The sequence below is a fragment of the Brassica napus genome, chromosome C9 (genome assembly GCF_020379485.1).
Source record: "Brassica napus cultivar Da-Ae chromosome C9, Da-Ae, whole genome shotgun sequence".
Lineage (NCBI taxonomy): Eukaryota > Viridiplantae > Streptophyta > Magnoliopsida > Brassicales > Brassicaceae > Brassica > Brassica napus.
Genome location: NC_063452.1, coordinates 41,895,603 through 41,919,705, shown reverse-complemented (window position 1 = coordinate 41,919,705; position 24,103 = coordinate 41,895,603). Strand labels below are relative to the sequence as shown.

The 24,103-nt window shown below is 35.7% G+C and overlaps 2 protein-coding genes, 1 non-coding gene and 1 pseudogene across 3 annotated transcripts; 2 read left to right on the top strand and 2 right to left on the bottom strand.

Annotated features, from left to right (window-relative positions):
- Window positions 1-863: 863 nt before the first annotated feature.
- Window positions 864-2,421, bottom strand: LOC106416369 (plastid division protein PDV1). Its single transcript, XM_013857237.3, has 2 exons — window positions 2,028-2,421; window positions 864-1,674 (listed from the first exon to the last, which is right to left on the bottom strand). The coding sequence occupies exons 1-2, from the start codon at window positions 2,331-2,333 to the stop codon at window positions 1,195-1,197; spliced, it is 786 nt and encodes a 261-aa protein (XP_013712691.1). The 5' UTR covers window positions 2,334-2,421; the 3' UTR covers window positions 864-1,194.
- Window positions 2,422-15,428: 13,007 nt separating this feature from the next.
- On the bottom strand, window positions 15,429-16,136 carry LOC106417798 (arabinogalactan protein 22). Its single transcript, XM_013858545.3, has 2 exons — window positions 15,828-16,136; window positions 15,429-15,714 (listed from the first exon to the last, which is right to left on the bottom strand). Exons 1-2 carry the CDS (start codon window positions 15,943-15,945, stop codon window positions 15,641-15,643), a joined length of 192 nt encoding a protein of 63 aa, XP_013713999.1. The 5' UTR covers window positions 15,946-16,136; the 3' UTR covers window positions 15,429-15,640.
- Window positions 16,137-20,529: 4,393 nt separating this feature from the next.
- LOC106416772 lies at window positions 20,530-22,543 on the top strand (annotated as a pseudogene).
- On the top strand, window positions 21,956-22,076 carry LOC125593765. Its single transcript, XR_007329656.1, has one exon. It is a non-coding gene; the product is annotated as a small nucleolar RNA snoR130 (small nucleolar RNA).
- Window positions 22,544-24,103: the final 1,560 nt, after the last annotated feature.

Here is a 24,103-nt window from a genome sequence, read left to right as displayed (position 1 = left end):
TTACTATATTTAGATTTTAAAAACAAATATTTGTAAAATACTATTTGTAAAACGAATTATCCAAATATTTTTTATCTAAAATATTTTAAGTTATCCAAGTTTTGTTCAAAGCCCAAAAAATCTGTTATATAATTTGAAACCTTTTTTTTAATTTTTAATCCGAATTAACTGAATAACTGAAACCAAACCGGAACTAGATTAGATCCAAAATTATTTCAGATATTAGTTGGTTCCTAACTTTGTTACCTAAACTGAATCGAAAACCGAAATAGCTACACTGAAATCAAACTGAATATCCTAAATGCCCGAATAGATCTTATATTCTAGAACCGAAAACAAAAATAAATCCGATACATGAAATACACGTTCCTATATAGTTTTGAAGAATAACTGTTTTTGAATATTCATCATAATTCATATTTATATAACATGGATAAAATATATAGGTATTATATAAATTAAATAAAAAAAGAGTCAATTGGTTCATAATACAAAAATAATATGGACATTAACAATCTAAAACTTTAGCGTCTAGCAATCAAGGCAACATCCTATGAAATTTAGGGTATTTACCTAATTAAGGAGAAAGTTTTGCATAGAAGGTGCAATTTTTCATAAAAAAATATTAGTCAAAAACCCGGAAGTAGCCCGATTCGGGGAAATCCCTAGTATTGGTAAAAAAGCCTCAGTGTAACGATAGAGTGAGTGAAGTGACATCAAAGTAAATGGGCCTAAGATGAAGCAAGCGTGGGATAGATATAGCTCTGGAATATAGTTAAACATACAGTGGCCCAATAAGTTTGTCAATCTTCATAATTCCTTAACAAGAGAATTTGCCCACCACAGAAAAGACATCGTACACAGAGCACCCAAGAGATCTCGACTCAGAAACTTGTGATTACAAAAATCCTACCACACTTGAAATCAACCAAAACCAAACACGCAAGCTAACTACAAGCAAACTTTAAACCACAATAACTGAAATTAAGAAAACGAGGAGAAAGGAAAAAGATTAGCATCTGAAAGAAAAAGAATCATTAGCTCAGCTCAGAAAATTCCAATACTTCGCCTCCAAGTTCTTATCCTTTCTTCTCTTCTCTTCTTGGTTCACTTCTTTTTTTTTTGGTATTATATTCCCATTGCTGCAAGTCAGAGTATCACGTGTAGACAAGTTCGATATCTGGTCTTTAATCTTTAACCACGAGCCATCATGACGTCCAAGTGGTCCAAGCTTATGTCAGATGAAGACATCTCTCTTCTGTATGTTTTCCTCTGTTTCTTCCCTAGACGATGATGTTCACTAGAAGCAACTTGCTGAAGATGTAGCATAGCGACCATGCTTATAGCGAATATAGCAGCGTTTCCTAGTACGCCTCTCACATGGTTGAATCCAAGTGCTCTTTTGGCCAACCCGAAGGTCCACGCAAAGGCGTTGATTACAAAGTTCGACTTTGGTCCATCAGGAGGAGTAGAGTATGCCCCGGCTGTGTTTGGAGAGGAGTTGTAAACAAAATTTGTGGAGGTTTTAATGCTCCCAACGAAGGCAAGAGTTTCATCTAGAACTCCGTAGCTCTTGCCGTGGTGTTCAGCCAATCTCTTTGCTAGTAACATCCTGCTTTGTTCAAGCCGAGCAACTGCTACATCCCTCTCTGTTCGTTGCTGTGTATGTATCGTCTGCAGAGCAACGAGAAAAGAAGTTTGAGACATTATCTTTCAAAAATGTCAGGATCAAGTTATAAACTGAACATAAAGAAACTGACCAGCAGAACCTAACCTCTATGAATGGCAAAGAAAAAGAATAAGCCAATGATAATTACAAATTCGTATCCGCAAACCCTAGCTACGGACTTACGAGTCACAAAGCCTAACTAAAAGTAAAGATTCGAAATCGGCCTAGCAATAAGCTGAATACTATTATTCGTTAAGCGCGATATTGATGACACCTAAACCCAGCGAATCTCTCAAGTCTCAATTTCGCGCACATCAGAGAATCCAATACAATCAGTGAAAACGAATCCAAAACTCACATGGAAGAACTCGAGCTGGTCTTCGAGGTGCTCAAGCGCGGTTCGAATCGCGTTAAGACTCTTGGCCTCTTGAATCGCTGCGTCGTTATCGTTAACGGGGAAGCCCTTGATGAAGACGTATCCCTGTGGCTTCTCTTCGGCGGAGTTTAAGCCGTGGCTCTTCCTCTTCTCCGATCTGGTAGCTGGTTTAACGGAATTGAGAAAGTGAGAGCGCGAAATCAAGTGAATCTCGTCGCTGAGCTTGTCGTGCAGATCGCAGATTTTCTCGAGAACTGCTTCGATTTCTTCCATCTCCATCTCTCCCATTTCATTACAAAAAAAGAGAGAGAGAAAGATAAAAAGAGGGGAAAAGGACTTCTTCTTCGGGAAAACTTTAATTGTGGACTGAGCGAAACTATCGCTCCGGTGATTTTGATTTTCGGAAACGCGACCCGACCCGGAAATGCTATAACGGTTAATCCGGCACGGACTATGCACGTGTTCTTTATTTGTTTATCCAAGTTTGTTAATTTGTTTGGGCTCTCTACTGAGGCGTTCGATGACAGGCCCAAAAGTGTCATCCGCGTTGGTCTCACCGATGTTCCGGAGGGTAACTATCCCACAAACAATCAAATGCGAATGCGTGGACGTGTCAAATGTAGTTTGGTCTAGTTAATTAGGAGGTTGATGAGAGCTTTTTGGGTTGTACAAGCTATGTTTAGCTGTGATCTGAAGGTGACGAAAGACAAGTGAAGACGCAGAGAGGCAGTGAGAGGGAGAATGAATGTGCTCGCAATTTGTATAAAAACCATCACATATTCACATGTTAGATATTACGGTCTTATGACTTTTAAATTTTTTATTGCATCTCTTCAGTCGCACGAAATGAACACACATAGTTTTAAAACTATATCAGAAATAAACAAATATATGCGACATAAATACTGAAGCAAATATACAACTATGTGCTAGGGTAAAAATATTTACAACTCTGAAATCTGAGAGATGTATGTGCGTTTCAAGCATTGCAAGCAAATATAAACTAGATTTTAACGTCGGAATTGTATGTTATTGGTATGGGCCACTGTCTATGTTATTTTGACAAAAAAAAAATAATAATATACGTGTTGGCCTTGAAATTCAAACTTGTCACCTTCAGATAATATGAACAATGATCTTTCCGGTAGAGATAGTGTAGTTTTGTCGTAAAAATGGTCTTCTTGCCATGGCCAACACTAGCCGAGTGAGTAGTAACACTGTAAAAAGATCGATTTATTTATGTCCATGATTCAAATCATTATTGATATAGAGTGTTATTTTCTAAATTAAAATATATAATACTTTATTACTGGATTTCGGAGATTATGACATAACAAGGTCAAAAATTTCAAATGATTTTCTTGGGGTCATTTTTGACTAAAAACTTACAAAAATGTAAATAATGTTGTAAATGAAGCGTTGGGGAAATACTTATGTTATAATTACTGTCGACCAGAAGGTCCATATATATACAAGGTATTAGACCGTAATAAGGTCATGTTTATCCTAACAAGATAAGGATAAAGATAAACACTATGTTACAGATATACATGGAATATATACTAGATAAACACATAGTCTCTGGTTGTCTTTATCATGTCCCGGATTGGGCCTGCAGTACGGGCTGGTCCATGGTCGATCATCATTTGGTTTATAACACTCCCCCTTGATCGACACATCCAGTATAGGTTCGTTGCATGCTTAATGTTGCCTCATTAAAACCTCTCCTGAAAAACCCCAAAACCAATGTGGCAAAATGGGAAACCAAGGACAGGAAAAAAAGTACAACACATGAACTCCCCCAGATGAATGCATCACTGTAGTAGACGCATTCCCATCTGGTATCCGAGTCTTCTTGAACGTTGAAGTTGCCTATGACTTGGTGAAGATGATCAGCTGGATTCTCCTTTAGAACTTGTAAGTCTTGGACGTTGGTATGTCTTTTGGAACTCCATTAAGATGTGGTCAGGATGTACATCTTTGCTGCTGATCACTCCATGTCTTGGTTGAACTGATGGTGCTTCAAACGGTGCTCGGATGGACTTTATAATCTGCAATAAAACTTTACTTGCAGGTCCTTTTTCATGTCCCACAGATTCTCTTTGGTTATATGGCTTTCCCAAAACGTGGACATTCAATATATATTGAGTCATAGACCCAGAACACATACGAACAACTTTACTTCATATCTTTCGTTCATTCGGACTTATATCTCTTCGTATGTGCCAATGGCTTTATCCATTGTAACCAATCATTCTTTATTTTCTTTTGTCGATCCATGTTGAGCTATAGACCTTGTCTATATTCGTTCATAATCATGAGTGTCTAAGGTCATACCATCAATAATTATTTGCTGCAATGAAACTCATCACACAATGAATTCGCAGTCATACACTCATGTCCTTTGTACATGGTTATCGATCTTTTCTTGCTTTAGCAATGCTTATAATCATTAAGCCACGACCAGACATCCTTCTGGTCACTATCCTGGTTTATGGTTCTCACTTAGACGTGCTGACTTAATCATACACACACACACGGCTATGATTTTTCTACAGACTTTCCATATGTAAAACATAGCCTGTTTAATCAATCGATAACTTGTATTATTGAACCTTTGAACCATTAAACTTTTTTCTCTCAGTTGGTCTTTATTATGATCACAAGGAATTATAATATTTTCTGTATGGACTGACTGCACTAAGTAAATACTTAGTCTTTCATATTACTTACAGCTGCTGTATATTACAATCCATAAACAACTTAAGAACAAAGCTTGTTCTATGAGAATTTCTTTCTCATATTTCTATGGTACGTTGATACCTTTATCCAGTGATCCATTTGCTGCTTACTACACCATTATTTCTTTAGTAAATATCCAGACAAAATCAAACTTGATTTTCTGTAGTAGCATCCACCATATAGGAGCATATCTCTTTATAAATTGTTTCTTGGTCCTTGTGAGTATCCTTGTGTAATCAAGCTATACTTGAATGTTATTTAGAAGGAACATGGACACACTATACCATGTGGTCATGTCCTTTAATCTCACGGAATTTCTTATCTCACAAGATCCATTCACTGGTTTCTTTCTTAGATGGTTTTTCTGTATGTACATGGTTACTACGCCCATCTGTCTTATAATTACTTTGAATTCTTTGAACACCCCACGTCCCTATATAGGTTTTATGAGTACTCTACGTGGGTTCATGATCCTCAGGTTATATCCTTCAAATCCCAAGTACTACAATCTTTTATGAGCTCTTATGTATGTAAATACATCTTTGGTGTTAACACTCTTTATCTTTAGTTTCATACTGTTCCAGACATGATCTAATTAGATTTTGAGATCTTATTATCCAAGACCTTTATACCTTGCAGTTTGGCGTCCCAAACTACATGGTCTGGTACCTTAGATGTGTGGTTGCGCAACCTTATTTCTCTGTCTGAACTGGTTTCTCTTATGAACTCGGATTTGTACGATTCTGAGCACCTTTCATTACTTTCCGAGGTTCCTTATTATTTGGAACTTATTTGTCTATCTCTAATAGACATTGTAGCAACTTGATTGTGTCTCTTAGACATCTAATTCGTGGTGCTTAAGCTGGTATGACATAGTCATTTTTTCTTTTCGGGTCAGTGTGTCTGGCATATATTTCTGCTAGCTTTTATATCTTTTGATCATATTCTTTTAGAACGTCTAGATCATAATCTTTGGTCTGAGGATCTTGCCAAGACAACTATGGTTGATACCATTATATTTCTCTTTTACTCTTTACTCTTTATCAGCCTGATAACTTTCTCCTTTCAAAGTTGGATAATCAGATTACTATCTTTTGTAATCTGTGTTCTTGGCCACTTGATTAAATCATCCATGTTTGGCACAAGATACATTATAGTTTCGTGGAGGAAGTCTTATTTATCTAATATATATTCCCAATCCTCATCTGAGGTTCCATCTTAAATGGCACACATATATGTGGTGGAATATTCGTATTTTCTTAAGATGGTTTGTGTATATGTCTGGTTTATGACCCTTAATCATTCAGAGGTGGGAATGTCTATGCTTACATGTATGGCCTGATGTAAATCAATATTTATATACATAATGTCCTTAAGCTTTAGGCTGGACGTGGGTGATGTACCATTAGTGAGGGCTTTAAGGCTTTCCAGCCGTGTATATTATGGTTGTAAACCATGGAATCCGAATTTATGATATGATCATGGACTGTGGGTTTTAGTCCTCTCTCCCCCTCATGAACATAATTTCATAGTGCTTAGGACAGTGGAGCCTTAATTATTTTAGTGATTTTCTCTTTTGTGTACTTATAACACATTGTGAGATTTTATGGGATCACTTTTGTGCCTTAATTAATTTTTCATCATGTTTTGGATCAAGATGGCTAATCTGGTCATGCCATAAGTGTTTATTTCGTGGTGAACCATACTGGTTACCATGGCTTTATGCCTCTTTCATACTGATCCTTAGCATAGAATAAATCAGTAGAAAATATGGGTATAGGCATTCATAATGCTTTTAGGCGATTTTTCAAAAATCTGAAAGGAATCGTATTTTCTTTGCTCACTGGTTCAATGTAGAATGTTATAAATCTTTATAACTCAATGGGTCTGAATAATGTCGTGTCTTTTGCCATTGTCAGTACCAATTAATTGATTTCAAGTGATTGTAGGAAGGTAAAGTTGAACCTATACAATCAAGATGAAGTTAAATCTATGCGAGAAATCAATCTATCAGTGAACTGACTCATTAGTCTACACCCAACAATTGATTTTATGTGATTGCAGGAAGGTAAAGTTAAACCTATACAATCAAGGTAAAGTTAAACCATGCATGAAATCAACTATCAGTGGACTGATTATCCTTTTATTAAGGTTTTATTTGTTATTTAATCATGAATCATCAAGCAAGACCAAGCAAGATAATATATAAAAACAAAATCGTTTTTATTATTTCAATAACATAAATGAATAACAAATAAATCAAATCAGATATGAAAACATAAAATCAGAATGTCGGAAAATTATTCAATGTATAATCCGACCTCATGGTCCATGAGTGTCCACTCGGAATCCTCCTCAGATCTCTTCTTATCAAATGTGGCTTTATTAGCTTCAGGAATTTTCATCTCACTGTCTAGTATTTCATAATATATCTCCATGATGTCATTAAACCGTCTGATGTTATCCATCCTTTTCTGCTTCTTTTGCTCAATGTCTAATAAATATGAGAACAGGTCATAATAGGTGGTGAAACCTTTGGCCTGATGTGATAACAACACTTCCTCTAAATGGAATGTGTCACGAGTTTTGTTTAACAAATCCTCGTTTGTTACCAATTCACCACATAGTCTAAGACTATAGGTGATTCTCATAAGATCAGAGTGATAATTGTCCACGGATTCATAATCTTGGAACCTTAGAGCTTCCCATTTTTTCTTGGATTCGTGCAACAATGGCTCACAGAATCTAGAATTCAAAAATGACCAGAGATTATGAGGATCATTAACATATCCAAACTCGTCTCTTAGGTCCTCACAGAGATGGTGTCGCATAATCATTATGGCTCTGTGTCTTTCACACGCAAGGGTGTCATTGCCATACTTGATGCACTTCCCAAGTCCTCTAGACTTCAAGACGGCTGAAGTGTTTATAGCCCAATCAAGATAATTATCTCCAGAGAGATCAAGGGCTTTGTAATCTGAGGGTATGAAACTCGACATCTGAAATCATTATTCAAAACAGGTCTTAATCAAGTAATCTTTTTGAAATTTTTCATGCTTCATATCAATGCCACACACGGACCAAAAGAAAAAAATTTCTAAATGATGCATTTTCTTAAAACCATACGGTTTAAGGTGTGGATCAATGTATTTTTCAGATTTAAGGTCCTCTTATTTCAAACACAAGGTTTCAAGGCCTTTAGGGATTCTATCTTAGATGATCAGGAAAATGTTCCATATTTTCTTCATCCCATTGGATCGGATCATTTAGTATAATGATTTTTTTTTCAGTTAAGATCAGATTGCTTGAAAACTATGAATGATCTATATCCCTAACAGTCGAGATTTCATGTTCAGTATGCAATATTAGTATGCAAACAATATGCAATCAAGCAAACCAATTCAATCATGAAATCAGGTTAGGGTTTTCGAAAAATATACCATATATGTATTATTATTATTTTCGATATAATCAAATCAGAAATTATTGTGACTTAAAAAAATAAATCAGGAAGATTTGATTTATTCAAGCAATTTATTATATACTTTTCGATTTAAAATAAATATATTTTCTCAGATATATCTCTGATATTTCGATTTTAAATATTAAAAAAATATTTTTTTCAATCCTAATCAAGTTCTAGTCGTTATCAATCATCAGGAAAACAAATTTCTCAGACAAGAACAGGAGGTAAAACCTCGGATTAATTTATGAAACCATGATCAGATTTTCAAAAAAAACAATTATGTAACATGCAGTCCTTAACAGTTCTAGTTGATTCAGATCAGATAAGAACATTAAACAGGACAATAATGATAAGTTTAAGCAAGTAACAGTCGGTTTCTTTCAACATATAGCAGTCAGATTTTTTTAAAAAATTGTTTTAACTTTCAATCCTAAACAGTTCTAATGTGAAACTATCATGAGGAAAAGTTTTAAACAATTTTAAAATCAGTTTCAGATTAAGAACAGGTTCAAAACAAGTTCAGGTTCGAGATTTTAAAGAGTTTATGGTTTCTGGTTTTATTTTATTTGCAGAGACATGTTGCTAAATATAGCTACATGGCTGCGGATGGGGGTATTTAATACTTTATGGGTTTTAGATGAGTTTTCGATGATACCTGAAAACTTTTGATGGGTTGATCGGTCTATCAGTTAGAGATCTTCCTGGTTAGCTGATGGATTGCTCGGAATTATTGTTTTTGTTGCTGCTTGTTGGAATAGGAGACTGGTATATGGTTGAGAGAGATTTTGGTTTTTGGAACAAATTTTCCGCCTGTATTGTATCTGAGCGTGGGGGCGCGTCCGAACTCCGATTGATGCGGGGTTAGCGGCGTTGGTTTCGTCTCGTCAAGAGCTTTAATTTGGTATCTGGCTCGTCATCTGGATCCATCGGAGTTGAGGGATAGAGCTGTTTGAAGTTTGTCGGGAATTAGGGTTTTTACTGCTCGGATTTATTTCTGGTTTTTAGGGTTAGAGTTTATGAGAGCAACGTCGTGCTGATAACGTGTTGTAAATGAAGTGTTGGGGAAATACTTCTGTTATCATTACTGTCGACCGGAAGGTCCATATATATACAAGGTATTAGACCGTCATAAGGTCATGTTTATCCTAACAAGATAAGGATAAGGATAAACTCTATGTTACAGATATACATGGAATATATACTAGATAAACACATAGTCTCTGGTTGTCTTTATCATGTCCCGGATTGGACCTGCAGTACGGACTGGTCCATGGTCGATCATCATTTGGTTTATAACAAATAACTTTTATTTTGTCGGAAAATCTTGATGGTAACTTTCCACCGAAATTTGTCTACAACTTTCCAATGATACTATTTAATTATTTTTTTTATTAATTTAATAAAGTTAAATTGATATTAAAATTACGTAGTAGGATATTTCTGCAATCTACTAAGCTGGATATTATATATTATTATTTACCAATTATATATCGGTATATTCATGCATAAATAAAAAAATGTTAAAATAATATTTATTTTATAATTATTATATTACATTTTCTAAATTTTGGTGATATTTTTTTATTATTTTATAATAACTTATCGTTTATTGTAATTAATATTATTATTTTCATTTACCAAGTAACCAAATTCACCTATGATAATAGTGTTTTTAAAATAATAATTATTGTGGAAACCGAAATTCACACCGTTGATTTTCCGCTTAAATTAAGAAAGTTAGAAAAACCCTAATTTCCCAGAGGTCCCGGATATCTGCTAAACCACATGCCAAAAAATAGGAGACACGAGACAAACAGACGAAATAAATATAAGAATCGAAAAAGAAAGCAAAGGATGTCTTATTTCGAATATGCGTATGAGCGTTACAACGAGGTAAGAGCCTTGGCTGCAAGAGCTGCCGGCGAGTTCCCTAGTTCTAATAACCTTAGACTGCAAAAACCTAGTTCTCGATAACAAAAACGGAAAGTTGCTTATTGCTCTAAGTGCTAAGTTTTTTTGTGTAAAAATTCTCTCTCATGCCTCTCGTCTCTGCACTCCTTATATACTCCTCCCAAGGTCGGTTTGTGTCTTCCTTTTCTGCCCCTAGGTCGAGTTTATCATCTTGCGGAAGTATTCTATATTTTCGATCTTCGTAATTATCCTCGAAACTTGACATTTACCCCCGAAATTAACATTTATCTTCTTCTGCGAACATGAAAGAAACCGTCATAGTGATCTTGGGCCTATTCTCGTCTGAAACCGCAAGTGGGCTTTTAGCCGCGTTTCAGACCTCTTTGGGCCGTTTTTCGGCTTTAAGCATTTTTACGATTTCTTTGAGACATTGCCTTCTATACGACGTCGATTTCGTAGAAAGGTTTAATCCAATCGTATAATCGAGGCATCTGTTGTTTTAAGTCAATCATCGCCGTTTCATACGATCAATTCAAACTTATACGAGAAAAACAAGTCTTCGCGGTTTTAGTTGTAAAGTTTCAACGGTAACTCCAATCGAGATGAAACAAGGGATAATGCGGTCATAGTTCGTAGGAAGGAGCTACGGGAGAAAAACGAAAGTGCATGGTGTTTGATAAATCGTAGTATGTGCTCTCCAATCGGCGAGCGAAGTTTATGAAAGTCTGTCGCCAGATGGCAACGAGCTGCCAACGTACCGCTTTCGGGGATCAGGCCATCTCGTAGTTCAGTATGTGTCGGGAGTGTTTTTACTCGGTGGTTGCGGCTAAGTTTGATCTTTCCAGGATCTGAGACCTTGGTCTCGGTGATGTGAGCTGTGAAGGGCTTTTTCCGAGCTTCCCCGAGTATCCGATCGATCTCGGGTGCGGAGCTAGTAGCGTGATGAATTTAAGATTTTACCACTTTTACTTCCGCGGCTGTTTTCGTGATGCAATCGCGGACGTCGCGACTCTCATATTTGTCACTAGCGGTTTTCCGACTTTGTCAGCGTTTGCTGTGAGTGACCCGAGCCTGCTCTTCAGCCAGTTTCTCATGTTCTGCCCCGAAGATGTTTTCTTTTTCCTCTGTCATGGGCTTGTCAAACAAGGGATCTTCCTGAGCCGTGCGGCTCCTTGTTCTTATCGGATGCACATCAGCGTCATCTTCTGAGTTATCGGATTGATCGTTGGGATCCAAGTCGACTCGCTCGACTTCGTCTTCTTCCGCGACTTCTTCGAGAGGCAGAAGGTTCTCTGTGTCTTTCTGGGGTGTGACAGGGGTCGTTTCGTCGAGAACTTATCCTGACGGGTCTCCCTGTGCGTTCCCCGTTTTGTCCAACAGAGTTGCAAAGTCAAGTCTTTTCCCGCGGAACTTAGTGGTTCCGCGTGGGAGAACTGCTCGGGTTCTCGCTGTTAGGGTTTCTACCTGTTTAGCGAGAGATCCTATGAGCTTTTCCTGCTCTTCTGACTTTTTCTCAAAAGTGGAGATCATCTTTTTATACTCCTCGAACGCCGCGGTGTTAGCATCAGCGTTAACCGCAGAGACGTTCCCTACTGGAGTGTTGACGTCGTCACCATTGTTGCGAGTTTGTCCGTTGTTTAGGTCATCAGTAGTCATGTCTGATTGAGCGTTTCGCAGCTGAGATCCGTACCCCTCTCCTTCTAGTGCCAAATTGTGGGAACCAAAATTTACACCAACGATTTCCATTTAAATTAAGGAAGTTAGGAAAACCCTAATTTTCCAGAGGTCCCGGATGTCTGCTAAACTACATGCCAAGCAATCAGAGACACAAAATAAACAGACGAAATAAAATATAAGTATCAAAAAAGAAAGCAAAGGATGTCTTATTCTGAATCTGCGTATGAGCGTTACAACGAGGTAAGAGCCTTGGCTGCAAGAGCTGCCGGCGAGTTCCCTAGTTCTAACAACTTAAGACTTCAAAAACCTAGTTGAGTTGCACCTCGATAACAAAAACGGAAAGTTTCCTATTGCTCTATGTTCTATGTTTTTATGTGTAAAAATTCTCTCTTGTGCCTCTCGTCTGTGCACTCCTTATATACTCCTCTCAAGGTCAGTTTTTGTCTTCCTTTTCTGCCCCTAGGTCGAGTTTATCATCTTGCGGAAATATTCCATTTTTATTCGATCTTCATAATTATCCTCGAAACTTGACATTTATCCCCCGAAATTAACATTTATCTTCTTCTGCGAACATGAAAGAAACCGACATAGTGATCTTAGGCCTATTCTCGTCTAAAACTGCAAGTGGGCTTTTAGCCGCGTTTCAAACCTCTTTGGACCCTCTTTTGGCTTTAAGAGTTTTTACGATTTCTTTGAGACATTGCCTTCGAACGACGTCGGTTTCGTAGAAAGTTTTAATCCAATCGTATAATCGAGGAATCAGGTGTTTTAATTCAACCGTCGTTATTTCATACAATCGATTTAAACTTATACGAGAAAAACAAGTCTTCGCGATTTTAGTTATAAATTTTCAATGGTAACTCCACTCGAGACGAAACAAGGGAAAGTGCGGTCATAGTTCGTAGGAAAGAGCTACGGGAGAAAAACGATAGTGCATGGTGTTTGATAAATCGTAGTATGTGCTCTCAAGTCGGGCGAGCGAAGTTTATGAAAGACGGTCGCCAGATGGCGACCAGTTGCGACCGCGTCTTGCAAGGGACCGGTCGCCAGCTGGCTACCCCGTGCTGCAAGGGACCGGTCGCCAGCTGGGGACCCCGTCCTGCAAGGGACCAGTCGCCAGCTGGCGACCAGTTTCGCGATGGGCTAGTCGCCTTATGGCGATCTGATCGCATGATGGTCCTGTAGCCGAACCAGTTGCTATACGGTGACTGGGGTTCTCGATGTCTTGGTTGTTCTTCAGGATTGGTATTTCCTAGTGTTTACTTCGAGCTTGTTGATACACTAAAATTGTGTTTTTCTTACTGCAAGCAAACAGTGTTGTTGTAATATTTGAGATTCAATTCCAGAGGACCAATTTATACTTTATTCTTATGAGTTTTTAATTTAGCTAAAACAATGATGGGGTTTTGATTTGTGGGTAATGTGAAAAACAAGTAAAATAATGTAAATGTGAATTCAACTTAAAAGAAGCCAGCCTAGGGTTACTTCATCGGGTGCTAATACTTGTGAGCTAAACAATTATTCAAGCGCTTTAAGAACAGGTCGAGAACTCGGATCACTCAAGTAGAACAGCCCACTATCGTGGAATTGCCCCCTATGCTGATCGATCTTGATACCTAAGCTCTCGCTTGGAAGATGCGACATCATGCAATAGAGATCAAGTCCGATAGGTTCACAAAACACCCTAATATCTACTTTCGCTGATTAGGGATACATTGCTCATTCATAACAGATCTAGCAACCTATTACACGGTTAATGAACTGGTTAAACCTAAGTTCATACATTAAATGGCCAGATTAATGCAAAGAGCAAGGATGGATATGAATGAAGAGAATAATATGATTCACTTATATGTTTAGCTCAGTGATTAGCACCCTAGAACCCTAGACAAGCTAGCCGATTACTCAGCCATGACACAAGAAAACACAAACATCAATACTGAATAATATTGCATAAGAATAACAGAAAGAAAAAGTTGGTTTAGGGTAATCTTCTGTAGACGAGAGAGATGGAGTCGTCTCCCTTTACAAGTTAGCAAATCCCAACAATGGAGCTTTAGGGTCTGATTTTGTGTAGAAAATAACGTAGAAAAAATATAGAGAAAAGGAAAAAAAAAAAGATATTTGGAAGCCACATGCGGCTGCAAGAGAAATATGGAGATTAGGGCAAATCCCGAAATAACTTGTAGTTTCCTTAAAAATCGTTGCCGCTGGAAGAGGTTCCGCACGATCGGGAATAGCCATCAAGACTGTTCTGCGTGAAAATCACCAAATTGCAATCTTTTCTGCCTCATTTGCTCCAACTGGTCCATTTCCCATCCAGTGCAACTCCAAACCTGTAATGACTCGGAAAGGACTAGGAAGATTCGATAAAGACTTGAAAACCAATTGGAAAGCATATATACAAGATGTCTAAATCACCATATATCACTTGTCGATAAAATAACTCTAGAATTTACCGTAGAAACTCTTTGTTAAAAATTATATGAAATTCTTCCGAGAAATATTTTTCGGGGATTTTCCGGTATTGATTCCATCGTGGTCGATTTTGATCCTAACAATTACTATTATAATTAATTGACGATATATGGTTGGTGCGGTGCAAATGCTTTCACCGATGCCTCTTCAGGTTTTGCTTGAATTTAAATAATTATTTGACGATATATCTGGATTAAATTCTCGTTTCTCTTCTTGAGACATGAGTTTCGGGATTCGTAGCTGTTCCGCAAATGTATTTACGGTAGAATCTTTATAAATTAATACAAAATTAATAATCTCTGTAAATTAATAAATTTTATCAGTTCAAAATTTGACATAAACCGATAAGATAATAATATAATTATTTTTTAGAGAATTTTATGTAAATATATGGTCCCATTAAAATTATAAATTAATACTCTATTCGTTTCTGAATAAGTGTCACTTTGACACTTTTCACACAGATTATGAAAATAGCGGAAATATATGTAATTTGTTATTAATTACATCTTTCTGACCAATAGTATTGAGATAAATAAAATTATTTATAAAACCAATGCAGTTTGCAATTAATTTTCAGCTGAAAGTAATTATAATTTGCATTGAAATGGTAAAGTTACATTTTTATTGTAACAAGAAAAAACAGCTAGAATGACACTTATTATGAAACAGACGAAGTAATTTATATGTATGCGTATTTTATATAAGCAAGAATCTATTATTATAATGTTTGTTTTATATTCACAATAGAATTATATTTATATTTTCTTAACACTTAATATATTTTTGATGAGATTTAGTAATATTATCTAAAACCACATTTAAGTTCTATGCAATATATATTATATAAACCAAATAATATAATAAAATTAATATAAATGTCAATTTCAAAAAATAACAATTAATGTCTATATAGTAAAATCAAATATTATCTTATCTTAAAATAAGAAATCTAAATAATAAAACTTTTGTAAATTAATATATCTAAATTAATAAAATTTCAAAGTCCGAACATTATTAATTTATAGATGTTGTAGTGTATTCCATCTTGTATTGCATTCTCGGATCAATATTATTAATAAATGATCAAAATATGCGATGACCGAAAATATTATAATTACATTTTTTATTAAAAAAGAAGAAATAAATTACACGAATCATCCAACAAACAAAAACAGAACGACAGCATGATGTTCAAAACCTAGCTATCATTTGATTTTCTACAAATCTCACGTCACAAGAACAAAATAAACAAAAGAAGGCATAAGAATTAAGAACACAAAATAACTGTGAAGAAAGAACAAATTGGGATCCATCAAGTTTAATGGATGAAATAAGTCAACGCCAAAGCCACCATCATTAGAACATATGCTACCCCCTGATCTATCGATGTTCCTGCCATATCCCAAATATCAAATATCAATAATCATCTTCATTTTAATTTCTTTAGATCCACCATGGAAATATTAATAAAAAAATTAATCGAAGAATTTCTATATATATAATACCATCGTTGGTGGGTGCAGGAGCAGGCGAAGGTGATTGCGCATGAGCAATCGGCAAGAGAATCACGGAGATAATGACGAAGACGGCGAGAATCTCCAATGGAAATTTTAAAGACGCCATTCTTTTTCTTTATCTCCGGTGATTATTCCGGCGAGGGAATCTCCTTTTTCTCTTTAATGAAGTCTCTCACCAAAAATCAAGAAAAATGCCGATTGGTGAAAGAACAAGGGTAGGCTAAGATTCGGTTAAATAGGAGTAAAAGACATGCGTTAAGGAATGTAGGGCCCCCACGTCTTGGACCCACCTAGCGCACAAATCCTCTCTGTCTATTGTCTAATCACTTGTTGGTGGATGCGTTGTCTTTTTAATGTAATTATAAACTAGAGGTTTAACGAGAGAAACGGTTAATTATGCTCTGTTCTTAAGCTGTGTTTGAGAAGAATCAAATAAAAAGGAAGTATCTCCAGCCTGTTTCCCTCATACTTTGCTGCTTTTGCAGTTTTCCCTTTCAGGAAGGTTTACTGTTTCGGTCCTACTTTCATTTTCTGAACTGTAATAATCAGGTTCACGGCTAAACCGAATCAAACATTCATTTATTGACAAGAAATCTAATCCATGTTTCAAAAAAGTTTATTGGTTCTTTTTTGTTTTTTCCTAACAAATTCCCGAATCCACATATCACACACATATATATATATATATATATATGATGCTAAAGTACATTTTCAATAAATAAAATTTACTTATTTTAATTAGATTCCCAAACAACTAGATAGTAGATATCATGTACCAAACATTTGTGCTTTTGTATATTATTCGAACAACAGCATGCTTTGGTTTTAGCTAGAGTTAGAAATCGTACGTCGAAATTTTATTTCATTTCGAAATTTATTATAATATGTCCAGATCATCCTTCATTTAAAGCCAAAAGAAACAAAAGATGATTTAGTTCCTAATTCCACTCAACCTCGAAAACCAATAATCCTTTTCGTCCAATGGATGGTTAATCTCCTTGTGCACCAAACAAACATGTCCACGATGAGATTTACATCCAAAGTCATGGTCATGAAGATGGAGGAACATCGAAGAATGAAACTTCTCTGTTTTCATAGATTTGGAATATTTGTTTTGCATCATGCTAAATCTGTGCAAATCTCAAAATAAACTTGAAACTTTGCAGTTGCTCAACTGATTTCTTCAAATCACCCGAGGGATCTCCAGTGAAATTGTCCTATGCAAGTGCCTATAGTTTCATCATTCAAAAACATAAATCAGGAAAATGGTTTATATTAAAGTGTTCTCTGTTATTTTGGATAACGATGTAGCAACAATGATAGTGTATGCAGAGAATTTTAAAAGACAACTTCAAATGATGAGTGCGAGTGGTTTGTTATGAGATGAGAAGTTTATAATGTCGTACTCATAGCTCGAATTTAATAGTGAAAATTTTGTAGAGTTAGCAAATGATCTCTTGCATGACATTAGGAAGAGTGTGATATGTAAAACATCTCAGCAAAGAATACAATATTTTTTTAGATTGTGTAGAGAGAGAGAGATCAAGGTTTGGAATGTTTTATTGTTAATGATGATGAGCCTGCAAGTGAGTAATCTGATCTGATGCTCTAAATATATACAAAATGGACTCACAAGTCTGTACATAACAAAAAAATTGACGACTAAGAAATCTCATATGATAGGCTTAGCTGAATATGGAAAACATGAATAAAAAAAGGATTGAGCCAAAAAGATATGTGCATCATACTCTAGTTTTTTCCTATGACTGAACTAAAATGTGTGTTTTTATTCTAAGGACCGAACAAAAAGAGTGAACAAATTCAAATGCATCTCTATATTAATTTTATGCCATGTTATAAAAATCGTCCGCCTAGCAGCCTAGGCGGCCGCCTGAGCGCTACGCTGTCACTCTTCCGCCCCGATTTATGCCAAATCGGTTAAAAAAATCGGATATCCGATTTTCTCTGCATAGACTGCCTAAATGACCGCCTAGCCGCCTGGCAGCCGCCTAATCTTTTTTTTTTTTAATAATTTTTTTTATTTATTTGATCTAAAATTTTATAAATATCATTTGTATTGATAATTTTGATGAAAATTACACTATATTAAGTTTATATATTCTATTTGTGTGTTTTATACAATCTTAAACATGAAAATGTATTAATGTTATACACAATTAAAGATTAATATGTTTTATAACATGGTAAACAATCTAAAAACTCTGTCCCGCATAATTTCTGATTAATCCCCGATTTTTTCTTTAGGCGCTAGGTCCAACCCGACCGCCCGACTAGCGCCTAGCGCGTTCCCGAACAGGAATTTTATGCACAATGCAAAAGGAAGGAATCAAAAGGCATGTTCATCATACTCTGTTTTCTCAAAAATGGATAGGAGCAATTGATTCTGTGGAACTAATTCTATGAGTGAGTGTTCAAAGAGTTTAAACATTTTTGCAGTATAAAAGGACATAGCTGGAACATTTGTGAACTTCTCTGCTACTAGTCCTCCTACCATCTGAAATATTTACAATAATAAAAGTAAAACTTTTTCATTTCACATATCTGACATCGTCTGCTATAGGCTTCTTTAAATGCTAATTGTTTTGTTACTTTTGCAGTTCTGCTTCAGAAATATATAAATGGTGCTTATCCTCCCACACAAAGCCTTTCCTTTCTTTCTTACTAAGGCCCTGTTCGTTTGTACATCTCGAAGATGCATCCGGATGGTCCATCTAGATGCTCAATCTGGGTGTTGTTCGTTTCTTCATTTCGTCCATGCATCCAGATGAATAATCTGAATGCAACTATGTTCATTTGCCTTTCATTTTTTAACTTCCATCAGCATCCAGGTGAACTTGTTAATAAAATGACTAAAATATAATTTTTTACGTTTCGGCGGAAAAATAACATTTTTACAGTTTTGGCGGAAAATATTTTTGCGGTTTTTGAGGAAAAATATGTTTTTGGCGAAAAAGTGTATTTTCGTGGTTTCGGCGGAAAATACGTTTTTATGGGTTTGACGGAAAAATACGTTTTTGCGGTTTGGACGGAAAAAGTGTATTTTTGCGGTTTTGGTGGGAAAATTGTGTTTTTCTGGTTTTGGCGGGAAAATGCGTTTTTCCGGTTTTGGCGGGAAAGTTTTGTTTTTCGTTTTTGGCGGGAAAATTGTGTTTTTCCGGTTTTGGCGGAAAAATTGTGTTTTTCTGGTTTTGGCGGGAAAATGTATTTTTCCGGCTTTGGCGGGAAAATGTGTTTTTCCGGTTTTGGCGAAAAATTGTGTTTTCCGGTTTTGGCGGAAAAATTGTATTTTTCTGGTTTTGGCGGGAAAATTGTATTTTTCTGGTTTTGGCGGGAAAATTGTATTTTTCTGGTTTTGGCGGGAAAATGCATTTTTCCGGTTTTGGCGGGAAAATTGTGTTTTCCGGTTTTGGCAGGAAAATTGCATTTTTCCAATTTTGGCGAGCCGGAAAATGCTTTTTGGAGTTTTGGCGGGAAAATGCATTTTTTGGGTTTTGGCGGGAAAATGCGTTTTTTTGGGGTTTGGCGGGAAAATTCGTTTTTTCGGTTTTGACGGGAAAATGTTTTTTGGAGTTTTGGTGGAAATATGCATTTTTGGGTTTTGGCGGGAAAATACGTTTTTTGGGGTTTGGCGGGAAAATGCGTTTTCTCGATTTTGATGGAAAAATGCGTTTTTTCGGTTTTGGTCGAAAAGTGCGATTTTACTCGTTTGACCGAAAAATGTGTTTTTATGGAAATGTGCATTTTACATTTTTTTTGCGGAAAAACGCATCTTGCGGTTTTAGCGGGAATGTGTGTTTTTCAGTTTTTGCGAGAAAATGTATTTTTTGGTTATAGCGGAAAAATGTATATTCAAGAAAATAGAATTTACGGTTTGAAAATAATATTTTGATTTTAAAAAGTCATTTTTTTCTTTAATCATTTTGGACTGAACTAGATGCATCTGCATCCAGATGTACCTTCAAGACTCACCTTCATTTGGATGACAATTTGAGATGAATTTTTAAAAATTCAGCTGAGTGATCCATCTGGATGTAGCATTATAATGCACAAAACGAATATTAATTTGCATCTTCACCCAGATGGATCACCTGGGTGAGAAAACGAACAGGGCCTTTCAAAGATTCCTAACAACAACTGAAACACATGCCTTGTAACACCTAAAGAACAACCTCAGGAGAGTAACCAAAACGCATCAAACTCTTAGCGTGTAAACGAAGGGCTGCTTATATGCAGCTTTACTGAAATCACAGTAAAGCCTGAACATATGCACAAAAGTAGTTGTGCTCGCGTCACTACTTGTGGAGACTCTTGGGAATATTCTAGAGACCCTAATATTTTGTTAAAATCACCAAAGCAATGTCACTTGAATCAAAGCACAATGCATATATAGCTTTCCATTATAAAGTGACAACACAAAGAACACACTGAATATAGCTTAAACATATAACTAAAAATGTTTTTTTTAATGGTAGATGATAGGAAAGTTTCTCCAAGAGCATATGCATAACAATCTCACAGATAATAGCTATGATAAATAGACATTTGAAATGTTTTAGAAGAAAAGACAAGACTCTAGACTCCAAACAACTATTCTTTTATTTTTTTGGTCAAAACTCCAAACAACTATTCTTATGAGTTCCAATTTTGAGCTGCCAGATCTACAATTGTGATTTCAGCGACATCCATATTTTGACGCGGTTAGGACGCATGTGGGGAACAGAGCAAGCAGAGACACAAAAAATATTGTCACCATGACTTTTGTAATTTGCTAAGTCTTGCCATTATTCTAGTAATCAACACAGTACTAGAGCAAGGTTCTCTCCAAAACATGACATCTCCAGAACATAAGGTTCTCTCCAGAACATGACATCTCCAGAACATGACACCTCAGCTTTTAAAATGAGGGAGGAATTGACATGTCATAAACAGAAAAAACTTGAATAAACAATCTACTTATTTTGTTTGTACAGGTCAATTCTTCTTCACCTGGAGTGAACAAAAATTTTACGAAGGTTTCAGATCTCATCTCCTACTACTTCTTATTCCACTAAAACCTTATCTCTTCGGATTCTTCAGGATTTGGATCCTAAAAATGTGTTAAATCTCATTTACGGACTATCCTTCGGCTCCGTCGATTGGGCTTGGATAAGAGAAACCCTATAAGATAGCCGAGACACCACCACAATGGAGAGCGGCGAAATTGTCGGAATCGGAGATTACGACGTTGAGACAAAGCGAGAGAAGCGGAGGTCGTTGCTCTCTCAACTACTCGCCGATCCGATTCTCGCTGACGTTCCGAGGAACCCAGCACTGTGGGATGTCGTCACGTCAGCCTTGAAAAAGGAAGCGCTATGCGACTCTCCATTGTCGAACTCGACGGCTCCTCCTTGGGTAATGTACTTTTATATTGGCATTTTGTCGAACATCTGGTGTGCTTTGTAGATTTACATTTGCTTTTCTTCTTCTTGGCAGATGTGGCGGTTATGAATTCAGCTACTTTGAAGGATCTGAAGAATTTGATCAAGAAGAGAGTTAATGAGATGGAGCAAGCAAACATGGGTCAACGCCACATTTCTTGGTAAAGCTCTCACCTTTTTTTATCTTGTCGGAAAAGAGAAGCCTTTGTTATTACAAGAGTTTTGTTTTGGGAATGTGCAGGAAGCATGTATGGTCAAACTTCTGTCTTTCGTGTAATAACGAGAAGTTGCTTGACGACGACGCTGTTCTTCAGGATATCGGAGTCCAGAACAAGTCTCAGGTTCATCCATGTCTTTTCAATAAGTGTTAATCAGGTGTTCAAAGTACTTGTCTTTAACTTTGTTTTGATTGGCCATCATGAATACAGATCGCATCTGTTCCATATGTGACGAAGAAGGGTCCGGGAAGACACTCGAAGAGGAAGAAGCATCATCTCTTTTGTTAACTCCACAAGATTTGTTAGATAGTAGCAGTAGGTTGTCGACCAAACATAGTTTTGTCATTCAACACCTGAGCTAAAATTTGAGGTCACTAGATACATTTTAAAAGCGTTATGATTTTTAGTTTGGTTTTTTTTAGAAGTTAGGTCTGATATGTTTTTGAAACTATGTCAAGATTCCCAGTGATGAAAGTTTTAGTAATCTGTAACGGTGAGAAAATGGGGCTCCCTCTTGGGTTACTTACCATGGAGGTTTTAGAGGAACCACTGCTGTAGATTCTTGGCAACTTCTGAGGGGTTTCTTCACTGGTTCATTTTTTAACTTTTTCTTTGAGATTCTGAACTAGAGTTCCCTCTTTTCCATTTTATTATTATTATAGTTACTTTGGTCACTCTGAAATTATTATACTTAGTTTGATCACTCGTAATGATGGCCCTAAGAGCAGTGTCGTCAACCATGGTGTGTGATGCTAATAGTGTTGTGGAAGGTGGAAGAGGTGAGGCCATTGAACCAAGTAACAGCTCTGATGATAGGAGGAGCACAAGCGAGGTTGCACCACAGAAGGAAGTTGTGTCCTTTGGAAAAAGACACGAACTGACTAATAATTACAGGTCTGTTGCATTAGGTTTTAAATATATTTCTCAAAGACAACAGAGTTAGAATACTTCAAATATTTTGCATATTTGGTTTTGGTTGCTTTAATTATCATGATTATGCATCCCCTCTCACTTTTTTAATACAGTTAATGTGAAACTCCTCCTTCCACCACCGTATCCATACCATTACCAAGGTTAATTTTTTACAGAATTATCAGACACCCATCACACAAAGTATAACCAGACATTGCTTATGGTTTCATTCCATATACATAATAATTGCAGTTTCATTCCATATGCATGATAATTACAGTTAAGAGAAAGAGGTCAAGAGATTCATCGTCGAATTTATAATTGTTAATTATAGGTTTAACTAAAATCATGTTAACAATTTTTCTATGTAATAATCTAGCTAAGAATTTTTTTTTGGGTCAAACTGATAAAAAGATTAATATTTATATCAAACCAAGATTGCATGCTATATAAATTTAGCTAGACCACATATATTTAATTTGAAATAAACCAAGTAGAAAATTGGTTTATAGAGGGTGTTCTCAACAAGATTGCATGCGTATAATTAATTTCTAACTCATACCATCATCTCATAATTTAAATAAAAAAATTTAAAAAATAAAAAAGAGTTTGAATTGTATAACACACAACAAAGAGTTCGAACATTTGAAATGTATTAGGCAGAAAACACTTCATAAAAAGAGTTTGAATTTTTTATATCAACTTATTTTAAAACCAATTCCAATATATTATATTCAAATAAAAGTAAAAAGATTTAAAAAGTAAAATAAAAATCCCGGACGTAGCCCGGGCAAACCCCTAGTACTTTAAATACCTGTTGACAAAAAAAAAAGACTTTAAATACCTTTGAATGGATTTCTAAGAAATTTGTAATCGTTTTTGGGCTGACCCCTTTAAGTAATAATTAAAATGGCATTACTTTATAAAGTTGTTACTGCTTTGACCATTTCTCATTTGTTCGTTATTCCCAATTTATTTATCGTATATTTGGAATAATTAAAGATTATTTGAAAATTTTATACTAGAGAATTCAATTGTGTTAATTTCTAGACTTTGCATTTATTGAAATTAGTTATCTTAGAATTTTATTAATTCTAGAGATTTAATTTAATTTGTTGTTGCAACTTATTCACATTGTTCAAATTGTGGGTATCTAAAGTTGGATAACCGACTAATATAAATATGTATCTTTTGAACATATTTAATATTGAGTATGATAACATGACAAAAAAATATAATGAGTCCGACATTCCATCTTGGAATGGTTTGCCATATATGATCATGTGTGCTATATTAGAATTCTAATTTTTATCTGAATCTCCACGCTTTATTTACACTAGTTGTGATAGAAGTAATAGTGGTTAGAAATTTAGTGAGTTGCCACACCAAATTCAGTTTGGTAATGGTCTGCCACATATGATTGTATCAAGTTCTGATATTTATATTTTCGCATTAATGTCTAATGCCATAATCATAGGATTAATGATGGATATAACTCAATTTTTATGTGGCATGAGCAATGTTTATTCTCATGACCATATTGAAACTAGAGAAATACTCATGAAGAAAGTCATATGCTTTCTATAAAGAATACTAATAGTTGAATTTTATTCAGTATTGAATGTTAAAAATTGTTTTATGCAAAGTGGTTTTGCATAAGAACAAAGAGAAAATCAACTTTGGAAAAGTATGTAGA

Coding starts and splice junctions, on each gene's coding strand:
- LOC106416369 (XM_013857237.3), bottom strand. CDS start 2,333: ATGGGAGAGATGGAGATGGAAGAAATCGAAGCAGTTCTCGAGAAAATC. Junction 1,675..2,027: donor ACCAGCTCGAGTTCTTCCAT/GTGAGTTTTGGA, acceptor GTTGCTCTGCAG/ACGATACATACACAGCAACG.
- LOC106417798 (XM_013858545.3), bottom strand. CDS start 15,945: ATGGCGTCTTTAAAATTTCCATTGGAGATTCTCGCCGTCTTCGTCATT. Junction 15,715..15,827: donor TCCTGCACCCACCAACGATG/GTATTATATATA, acceptor GGGATATGGCAG/GAACATCGATAGATCAGGGG.